Consider the following 11,678-nt stretch of genomic DNA (forward strand, 5'->3'; position numbering starts at 1 on the left):
AAATAATATTTTACGCTCCGATATAATATTAAACAATTATTTTATTTAAATTCTTAATTGTTAAAAAAAATATTATCATTTAATAGTTAACTTTATGAGTTGGATATTTTTGCTTTAGTTATAACAGAGTTCAATCACTGAATAAATTGGGCCTAGCATCCGAATCAGTCCAACTTGCCCAAATTTCTTCTCTATTTGGGCCGGTCATATGAGCCTAATACTGGACCGGCAAAAAGACCAACTCCAGCTCTATACTCTTGAATCATATTAACATAGCCGAAGGCCGAAGCAATACATCAACTTAACTGTCGGAACAATTTGCAACTAATCCCTACTAAGCTGTGTAAGCCTAAAGTATCCTGCTTATGTCGCAACAACAAAAGTGCAAAGAATAACAGAGGAAACCCCCAAAAGAAGAAAGATTTATGTTACAATGAGTCAGCTCTCAAAATCTTCACAATTTCATTTTCATCCCACTCCACTCACCAGGAAGCCTCCATCTCTTATGCCAATATATCGATACTCTGGACCACAACGGGAACCCGAAACTGTAATCCAGTGGCTGATCGGCAGCTCCTCCCGCCGTTAAAGGTAACCATACATACCTTGAATCTCTCAGATCAGCAGGATTCCACCGGTCCGCCATGAAAATAAACAAACCAGGAAGCCCCGGCAAAGGCAGCACGAATGTGCTCTGAGCAAAGAATGTCGTCAGTCGAAAGACTTTGTTTCCACCGATGCAGGGGTTCCCCATTGTCTCCCATGGCCCCATAATGGATTCAGCTGCATGTGCAAGAGCCTCATTTGGAGCCCAGCCGGTGCATCCGGAGGTGATCATGTAATATGTCCCCTCATGCTTAAATAGAGCCGGTGCTTCTCGATGCTGTCCCACAAGGATTCTTCTCGCAACATGTGTCACATCGAGGTAATTTTCATCGAGTGGGCCGATGTGAAGTTCGGTATTGTCCTCAGATGAGTAAACGAGGTAAGCAACACCATCATCGTCTTTAAAGATTGTCATGTCCCTGCTTTCAAACCCATGGGGGCGTTTACTGTAGAGGTAGTCGAAGGGACCGGTAGGCGAGTCACTAATAGCTACACCGATGGAGGCTTTTGTGTAGTTCGCATCGTCGATGTGCATCCACATTACATATTTTCCAGTTCTGTCATTATAGATTACTTTTGGCCTCTCGAGCACATTAGACTTGTGGAGGTCATGGGTCTCGTTTCTTTCCTCTGCAGCGAGCACAATACCCTCGTTCTTCCATGTCCATAGGTCCTTGGAAGAATAACAACCAACACCAATAACATCGACCTGAACGGAGGAAAATGAGTTTTATCAGAGAAACAAAAGGATTAGCATTGTTGCTGTCCTTTTTCAGTTGGCATCCACTATGCAGAACCCTTTACAGTTCATAAGAATATGTCTCTCTGTCAGAAGACTAAGCAATTATAAAGCAAATACTTGTGATGTATAGTTGACGGCCAACACATGTTTCGCATACAAACTGTGAAGATAGGGTATTATTTGGGTGCAGCATATCTGAAACAGAAGCTGCTGGTTTGATTTGGCAATCACAAATTTTGAGTCCACAACAAGCTATAGTGAGCGGATAAGAAGACTTGATATATACATATCTTTGAATCCTATTATGTAATATTAGTGTGAAAAGAGACTATATTGACCTAATTTGGCAGAAAGGCCAGTTGACCTGTTCCATTTTAATGCAAGCCTTTTGTGCCTCACTGCTCATATGCGTGTTTCTAATGAAAATTTTCCAACTGTGTAAAAAACATATCTTTTACCACCAAGATCCATATTATTCTGATGAATATCTCTTTCCTTTCTTTCTGAACATAAGTTTGGACCCCATATGCTTAGGTCCTGCATCCACCATTGCTCTCACTAGGCATTCCAATTTGTCTTGTCCAGACTCCAAATCTTTACAACCACCAAACGTGTTTATTTAGGTAGCTCATGCCAAGATAATTTGAAATCATTAATTGGACAATTTCTGAAGTCATCACCTGAAACTGAAAGTTGGAGTGGATCACATTCGTATAATACCTTGAACGAACTATTCCAAGTTGAGACAATAAGAAGGTAGATTGTTGGAAGCAACAAAGAACAGCTGACCTAGAACTACCAACTAAAGGAATAACCTAGTGCTTCTGACCATCAAAACCTCCATATAACTAGGTCCAATACTTCTTCTACTTCTACCAAATATTCACCCGCTTTCGTGTTTTCATCTAAAGACTAGTGTTTTATCAGCCTGACTAACTTGGACATGATGCATCAAAAGACACCAGGTTGGTCCCTCTTCAATAGGTTCATGAGCTACAATTTGTCTTCTGTGGTGCTGGTGAGGAATATCCAGAACAGGCAGTTTTCTATATTGCAGTACCCAAACTCGCCTCCTTGATTTGACAGACACATGGGAAAGTCAGAAAGCTTATGAAGTGCAGAACAGTATCTTCTAGATGCTATACAGTGATTTTAAAAAATGTTGGGAAGGAAAGCTCACAGGCCATCCAGTGAATGCCTCCAACAAAGGTCTTATGTCTTTTAAAACTCTATCAACCACTATGGGCCAGACTAAGATATCCAATGGTGTATTAACTCTTATCAATACCTGATGACAAGCAGAACCACCGATCTTATTTAGTTTTCACCTTGTTTGGGTCTACAAGATGAACAGTAATAATATCAATATATCTGGAGTTCATAACAGTCATGCAAGAATCCTTACACATTGCAGCCTGAAAATAGTTTTCTCTTTGAGTTCTTACTAAATAGGTTGTAAGAGGTGGTTATAAAAATCTCATCAAGAGACGTCAAAGGAAAGGAGAAATACTTATCTAAGAAACTAGAGTGTGAATGAAAAACTAGCATCTAGCATTGAGACAATCAGTATGGAGAAAGTAGGCCATAATGTTCAAGTGAGGCACACATAGAACAGAGGAATTAGTGTGACAGCAGCTAATATTGCACTATGCAGTTTGCCCTCAGGTAAAAACATGCAGATGTGGATAAGTGCAGGATAATCCCCCATTGCATACGCATCCTCAAAGAAAAAGAGTTATCTAATTTATAGTCTGCAGTAAAAATGAAACCTGAAAAGCAGTGACAGTGTAATTCATTCAATAATACCGTAACTTCTGAATGTTTCAAGAATGGGTTAAAACATAGATCATGAATCAGAAATTACCCGTGCTGCTCCTTTTTTGTGAGCGTGGTAAGTCGGACCATCTTTATACTCTCCATACCAGTAGTACGTCCTGGATTTCTCATCATACAGAATACCACCCCCGTGGGCTTGAATAGGATTTCCTTCAGTATCCAGCCATATTCTCCCTGGATAATAGTAAAAACTGTCGTTGCCAGCATCCACCATGGGATCCACAGCCGTTTTTATAGTAGGAAAGAACACATGTCTTATTTGGGAAGACTCATCAAGAAATTCGTCAATCAAGGTAGTGGGTCGCCTAGGTTTCCTCTTAGCGGCACGTGGAGATCGCTTCCTAGGTGGAGGCATTTGTATATTTTCCTCCTCAACCTCTTCTAGTTCACGTAATAGTATGCGGTGGCTCATATCCCTGTGTATCTCTTTACTTTGTACATCTGTGTGTGAAATTAAGGTGTATAAGTGAAGCATAAGGAGGACAACGACAAGGCTCCACACCAATGTAGAAGTCGAGCATCTGCTTCCTGCATTGCAATGCAAAGTAGTTGGTTTCCGGTATTTGTTTCTCATCCTCATTTTGATGCCTTTTCTATCTTCAAGACAATGCTGCATTTAGAAACATACAACAAATGGAGGTCCAAATGAAAGTCATGACAATGCTGATCCTGTTTACAACATAATTCAATGTTTTCCTGGACAAAAGTTGCAGACACACAAAGCATTTAACCCTATCCTACAACCCATTGGTTCTGTCCATAAGATGAAAGAGAAAACCAGTTTCCAAACACACCTAAAAGGCCTGTAAAATATACAAGAATGAACGGATCAACACAAAGTGCATAGCCAAGCTGAAACGCAATAATTCTAAATAATCTTGTCGCTTTGGTCAAATAATTTGATTTAGCAATCTGATCAGTTGAAAATCGTAACTTTTGAAAGTCTCAAATAGCTATTACCAATTAAACATGACAAATAAGATAATAGAGATAATAGAGATAACAGGTATTGACATCAACACCAACTAGGAAAGAATTATGTCTCACACATTCTATGCTGGTAAATATCAGCTTCACGGAATTGCTAAAGTGGTAATAGCAGAAACATTCGTGCCAACCTAACACGTCCACATACTATAAGCATATGCTTCAGACAGAGGTTAACACACACACACACACCTCAAACACTACGAAAAACAATCCCAATCGCGATTCGCGAGCAAGTTTCAAGATATAAATTTCACCGAATTGACAAACACAAACAGATCCCCACCAAAACAAAACACTATCCAGGAATCCCACAAGGTCAGACCCAATAAGATACATTAACAGAAATCCAAGCAAGATCAGAATGAAATACAGGGTAAAGAAGAAGCATAAAGTAAAACTTCACAAAGTCTACTTAAATTCAAGAAAGCTTACCTGAAGAGAACCTTGCTAGAAACACAAAAGAATTTCTGGACATGGGTTTGCTGCTGTTAGCTCTCTTGATTTTCGTCACCATAAAAGAAAAAAAAACTTGAAACTACTTGAACAAAAGCTAGTAATTCTCCTTCTCAAAAATCACGAGAACCCTGTTGAGATTTCCTGATGAAAAGCGTGCACAAGAAGAGAATATTGATGGGAGTCGATGAGTAAAAGAGAGAAACTTGGAGGTGAGTTTGATTATTTGTTGGATCTTGGATTGATCGTGATTGCGACTGACGGAAGACCTACACAACTCCACTCCCCCCCCCTCTCTCTACAGCTCTTTTACCATAAGAGATGACAATATATACAGTACAGAGTAGTTGAATGTAGCATTTTCTTGAAAAATAAAAATAAAGATTGAATCTTTTTCCCCTCGTTATAAGCTGATTATTTAATGAAGACAGGCCTTGGACTTGAGATGCTTAAAGACAGTAAGCAGCTGCGGGATTGTAGGACGGACGGGTGTAATAATTTGAAGTAAAATGGTGTCAGAATCCTGAATGGTGATGCTTTTATTTCAAGATTAATTAGGGGTAGCATAAGATAAGGTTAAATGTTATGATTTGATCAAAGACGTGTCTGCCTGTCTTGATAAGTTCTAGGATGTATACTCAGATTATTTACATATATGGGATATTTGAATATTTTTTGCTAATTGTTCAATATAGGAAGTAATATAAGGTTGTAAAATTACTCAACTTTAGGGAACTTCTTTAATACACGGTTGTCCTTGAAAGGTGCTATTTTGCTTTCTCTACTTTATTGCTTTGTAATAATAATAATGATTAACTGTATCGATATTTTTATATTAAATTTAATTATATAAATAATTTTTATTATTTGTAAAATTATAAGTATATTGTTCAAGGAGTGTTAGAGAAATGTATCGAAAAAGCATTTATGTAACATTTTATTTTTGAACAAGGAGTGTATCTGTAATTATAACTATAATTTTAAAAAATATATTTGTAATTTATAAATAACATGAGTTGTTTGTGTAATTTAATAACTACTATGTACTTATTTTTTGTTTTTGTTTTTTTTATGTGTAGTGTGTTACAACAAGGACAAAGATTATTGTCCATTTGCTTACATTCCATCAACAAAATTAATCATCATTCGCAAAGATCGAGCAAACATATTCTTTTTCTTTTTAAGAAAAGAGGAATCTTGAAATACAATAATCATTAGTTGAAACATGACACTGTCACAGAATAAAGTTGGTAAGTGTCCCCTTCCGGCTTCCTTCCACTTCCCCAACCCATTTTCCGCTATATTCTCTTTTCATCTCATCAAAATAAAACCACCAAATGAAAATTTTAATTGAGAAAATACACAAAATTTTGAAGTATTATGGTCACATATTTTTCATTTATATGCTAAACCAAGCTGGTCTTGCGACATCATGGCTTCAAGTATATATACATTTATTTGCAGCAATGAATTTCCTTTACAACATTAATTTTGGCAAAACTTAACTATGAACTCCCATGTACTTGTCTATGAAAAATGGACCACCTAACGGAGCACCTTCTCCTGTCCCGAATGGTTTTATCAGACCACAGCAACACCACAACCACCATAACAATGGAAAAGGCTAACATCGACAACCATAGCATCTTCGTTGTCCGCCTCATAGGCTTACATTGTCGTTGGACAATGTCCGCAAAAGCTTGTTTCACAGCGGAACATTTCATTAGCCCCGACATATCAGGGTATATGTCGATGAAATCCTGAATTGATTGACAGTAAGCTAAAGATACAGGGTAGACAGCTTCGGGCAGAAATCTACCGTCTGCTTGGCAATTTTCTGTAGTGTTTTCCTCGTAACATATGAATCTTGAAAGAACCTGCGAAAATGTTAGAATCAATGTCGGAGTGTGTTTCTTGATGTAAGAAGCAAGAATCAAGTTTGTCTGATGGCCTACATTTGGTAAATTTCTGACTTGGATGGAATCGTTTCGACAAATTTGAGGTGAATAGCTGAAATTTGGTGCAGCGGAGAAAGGGTCACAAATTTCTGGGATCGGTTGATGCTCGTCTCCTTCGATGCTTGCAAGCACTTCTTGGATTTTTGAATTTATCTGAAGAAGGGGACAGCGAGACAAGAACGTGTTACAAGGAGGAGTGTTGAAAGTTAACGTTTTGCATCATTCTGACAAGTAACTCTTGGAGTACCTCAGCAATGAAATCATGAACACTGCGATTAATTTGTCCTAAAGTTCTGTCAGAATCCGCGGATTTTGGACAAGGAAGCATGTCCGTAAGGCTATTGTTTCGGGGGTCTTCCACGTAATTCGTCAAAGTTGAACAAGTATCCCCAACAAAACTGTAGATGAATTCAATTCATATACCTGGTCAGATCAACAGTTGAGCAATCTTATTAAGACAGACTAGGGGAAAAGGCAACTTATCCCTCAGTGACATGAGAAATCCCTATAAAGAATAAAATAACAAATTATCTTTTGTGTTTTGGAAAATAAAACAAATTATTTCATGTATTTTCGATAGGGGTAATTTGCTTCATTTTTTTTATACACGAGGTAAATTTGCAAATTTTTATTTTATAATAATATTTGCTCATTGCACATGTCACAGGCGTAAATTGCATTTAACCTCAAAGACTAGGTACTCACGTGTAGAAGAAGAAATCCAGACCGGTTAGAATCCAACTAAAAGTTGTCAGAATCCAACAAGAGAAGATTAAGCTGAGACACAGAAAAGGCAATCAAAGAAGGAACAAAATTTGATGGAGGAAAATCTAGGAAAGCACAAAACATTATTACTTTGTCCCACTTACACTATAATACCAGGACGATAATGCAAGGCAATCAGAACTGAGCCAAAGCAGCAATCCATTAGTCTAACCAAGTTGTTTTTGTTACATGTTTGTCAGAAAAAAAACTAGATAATCAAAATGGCAGTGTAGACATTGAGAATTAATATTTATTCAAATTTAACATATATATATACACCACATATTCACGAGTCCAAAATCAAGCTTTTTTTTTCTACATGTAAAATGTTCTATACCTAAATTACAAATATTACGGACAACTAGACAACGAAACTCACCTAATCCAGCAACTAAAAGCACCAAGTTAACCGACACGACCACAAGATTCACCAAGTAGCTGGAAACAAAACAAGGAATGTTATTACTCAAGTGTTATAAATCATGTCTGGATCCATATTAGAACGAAACTAAGAACCATTCTTACAATGTATGAATAGCTCGGTCACAAGATTTTCTGGTACTTCCCACAAAACCGTGAATGCTCAACGATCCTTTTCTCAGCCGATGTCCTATCAGATCCAGTAGAGCGCATGTTTTCGAGTCATATGGGAGTAGAGAAGTTTGCATGCGCCACAACGTAGCTCTAACTTTTCCTATGGTTTGGGAAGTATCGTCACCAGCACCAAATAGAGTATCTTCAAGCTTTTCAGCCCTCTGCAGTGACTTCTGGTTTGCTGCAATTATGATACTGCTAGCACTTCTACAATTCCAAAAAAAAAAATAAAACTAATCACATGATGAATTCATTACAGTTGTCTTGTAATGTAATTGAACTGATATCAGTCGATCTGGTTTGGACAAGAGCAAGAACTTACATGGCAAAAACAGTAAACAGAACAATAAGGAAGAACATTATCAAATTCGACGAGTTCGGACGATCAACTACAGGAGATGCACTTCCATTTAAATTCTTGACAATTACAAAAACTGCAAAACCCAAGCCAGAGAGCAACCAAACTCCTGCCACTGCATAACCAGGACTTCCTGTAAATGCCGTAGACTGGATATTTGGGAGGCAAAAAGGAAAGAGAAAAAACAAAAACAGAGTATGATCAATAAACATATATTAATTATCATATATAACTACTAGACTAGATAGAGTATTAATTGTGGATGAAAACAGGACAAGAAAGAAGTTGAAATGACGACAAACTCATACGGCCCAGTAATGTTTGTCGGAAATATCATAATCTCGGCCGTAGTGTTTGAATTTTCGCAATGGATCAGGCCTTCTGGCAATGCGGTCTGAGAGTGTGGATCCGAAGACTAGGGAGTTTTGAGTGAATGGAGTGATGGAAACGAGGAGGAGCACAAAGGGGATGGCGTTGTCACTGGATTTAGACATTGCTTCAGTGATGCTGTGTGGTGGGATCTCAACGTTGTTGGAATGGGTAATATAATAGACGAGGAAGTCGACGAACGTGTTGGGGAAAAGGGAGGGTGGAAAACGAATTCGCTGACTTGCTAAGTAAGGTAAGAATAGCTTGTGGCCTTTGTTTTTTGTAACTAACTTTTCTTAGTTTTGGTTCAACACTCCCTCCTCCTATTTGTTTGTTTTGCTTGGAAAATTTTATACAAATCAAGTTTGATCCAATCAAATTAATTATAAAATAAGCGTGATATACTTGTTATGTAATTAATCACTTTTTTTTAATTGTACACAATCATATAACAAGTGTATAATTAGTTCAAATTCGATCAAATCCAACCTGGATTAGAATCTCTCCACTGAACAGGAAAATATTAGATTTTCTGAAGTAAATTGAATTTTCTTTATGATTTCTATTATATTTTTTATTCTAATTTATATACATACGACACGTACATAAAGAATACGTTGATCAATTTTATTTTAAAAAATATTTTATACAAATCACATATATAAAAAGTAATAGAAGATGAAATATGAATTGTGATGGGAAAACCAATTCGCGTATGAAAGGCAATTCTTGAGGGTATAAACATTTATGGACACTCCTTAGTCTTAGTATCAGTATTAATATAAAAAGAAAAAATTTTCAACACTCACAAATAACAGTTAAAGATACTGTCGCATCAATGTTTTGTGAAGTCAAAAATATACTTCATGATAAAATAACTAACTTATTCAACTTTTTAAAATTTACATTAATTGATAAATTATTTTTCTTTCTTTCTTTTTATTAATCACTACAAAAAATTGCGGAATTTGCACTGAATTTAAGAATTATTTTTTTATTAATTGGAACGGCTTTTTAATGATGAATTACTTTGGACCAGCTTTTGAAACGGTTATGGAATAGAGTTCTTCCGTCCTAATAGATATGTTACAAATAATTATGAATGGTTTTGGAGAGATTGTTCCTAATTTGTACCTGCATTTGTACCACAGGTACAATGACAGTTACTAATTACGTGACCATATAAAAATATAATTTCTTTATTTGGATTACTTTTTTTTAGTTATTTTGAAACAATTTTTGCAATACTATTAACATAAATTTAGCACAGTGGTTGTGTGTCAAGATGATGTACTTTGGAACGGTCTTTGGAATTGAAGTTGAACCATACTTTAGAATAGACATAGGAATGATTTTTTCTTTATTTAGAATATAGTGTTGTAACTGTTATACGATTATAGTTTGGAACGGAATATTTAATATTTAGTCATTAGTTTTGGAATATGTTTAGGAACGGATTTGTCATTTATTAGGAATACTATGGTTGTAACGATTTTGTCAATCATTCCGAAGATCGTTCCTAAATTATGTATATACTAAAAAAAATTATTTTATAAATTTTTAAAATAAGATTGGACTCGCTGTTAATATTATGTTGTAATAATGCTAACCAAATGCGTGATTATATATAATAAAAATCTTATCTGGTTTATTCACACAAACTAAACGAGACCATATAGATCCAAAGTTGATGGTATAAGTGAATTTACTTAAACTTACCAATGTTTGTAAAAGGCTTTTAGTACTTGATACAATCATATGGGAATGACAATTATATTCATAATTATTTTGTACTTCTCGTTCGTTCATAGTCTGTAAATTACAATAAATAATGAGATAACAAATTGATAAGTAAAATGCAAACCCATACGATTAAATTTGAATTGAAAATTTCGCACGAGACTCTTTTTGTTAGATTTGTGGATAGATAATGAAAATTACCAAAATCGTAAAATAACACAACCCTTTTCCATAAAAGAAATGTATCAATTATAAATAGTTGAATTTTGCTATCATTATTAGACTCGATCATAATGAGAAAGTTGTTACACAATTGTATCAATAATTTTATAATCACCCATACTCGCTTTGACGATTGACAACTCTATGCCATCACTCGATTGTACATACTTGGAAAGTTGTCTTCCAAATTATTTCGGCAAGGTCTATCTTCCAAATGAGAAAATCCCATATCTATTAATTGCGGATTCATCTCTATGCTGAATGGATGAGATTCTTCATTTATTTACATTTTATTTAATAAATTCATCATATAAATCATTACTCCCATATAGCATGTTCTCAAAACATTAAAATCATTTAAAATATACACTTAAAACTAATATATATATGTCGCTCTTGTCCTGATATATTAATTCTAAATTTTCTTTTATAAAACTTAAATGTTATTCGGCTTATGAAATAATAAAAATAATCCATAATATTTGCGGCATTTATTTTTTGAAAAGTCCAATTATAATTAATTCACTTAAATAAAGGCCAGATATGATCATAGTATAATTTGCAAAAATGGGTCTAAGTTACGCATATTTACTATAGGCTCCAATCAACATTTGTCCCCTAACACCTACCAATGGATTTTCCATATTGTATAAAGAGTATAATATTGTATTCTCTTCTGCAAATATTCAGTCAGGATCCGATTACGCTTAGTTTCCAGAAATTGTTGGGCCACGTCTTCTGCCATTCTACTTTGCCCCTCAAATTTTCATTGGTTTCTATCATTCCTAAAGAAGTAGATGCCGCTGCTGCCAATGCCCAATAGGTTCCCAAGACACCTATTTATTATTCTTCATTACTCACCTCTATATATATTATAATTAAAGATAAGATCAATTCAACTATTTTTATCCTATTACCCATCTCATTTAAATATATGAAGTTGAAAAAAGAATTGATGTTTCACATTTTAACTTAAATGATCTTTAAGTATCGCAACGAGAAAGCAAAGTTGGAACGATATTTATTTTTTTAAATGATATTTTTC

The 11,678-nt window shown here is 35.4% G+C and overlaps 2 protein-coding genes across 3 annotated transcripts; both read right to left on the reverse strand.

The window, feature by feature from the left end:
* Window positions 234–5,106, reverse strand: LOC105177822. 2 transcript variants are annotated; one of them, XM_011101078.2, is made up of 3 exons: window positions 4,607–5,106; window positions 3,213–3,712; window positions 234–1,315 (listed from the first exon to the last, which is right to left on the reverse strand). In XM_011101078.2, exons 1-3 carry the CDS (start codon window positions 4,686–4,688, stop codon window positions 455–457), a joined length of 1,443 nt encoding a protein of 480 aa, XP_011099380.1. In that variant the 5' UTR covers window positions 4,689–5,106; the 3' UTR covers window positions 234–454. The 2 variants fall into 2 exon arrangements, with proteins under 2 accessions (XP_011099380.1, XP_011099381.1); XM_011101079.2 differs by having other exon boundaries at window positions 3,213–3,794; window positions 4,607–5,105.
* LOC105177824 lies at window positions 5,988–8,836 on the reverse strand. Its single transcript, XM_011101080.2, has 9 exons — window positions 8,611–8,836; window positions 8,267–8,451; window positions 7,876–8,151; window positions 7,730–7,788; window positions 7,455–7,491; window positions 7,291–7,362; window positions 6,833–6,983; window positions 6,583–6,738; window positions 5,988–6,504 (listed from the first exon to the last, which is right to left on the reverse strand). The coding sequence occupies exons 1-9, from the start codon at window positions 8,794–8,796 to the stop codon at window positions 6,133–6,135; spliced, it is 1,494 nt and encodes a 497-aa protein (XP_011099382.1). The 5' UTR covers window positions 8,797–8,836; the 3' UTR covers window positions 5,988–6,132.

The sequence above is a fragment of the Sesamum indicum genome, linkage group LG15, assembly GCF_000512975.1.
Source record: "Sesamum indicum cultivar Zhongzhi No. 13 linkage group LG15, S_indicum_v1.0, whole genome shotgun sequence".
Taxonomy (NCBI): Eukaryota; Viridiplantae; Streptophyta; class Magnoliopsida; order Lamiales; family Pedaliaceae; genus Sesamum; species Sesamum indicum.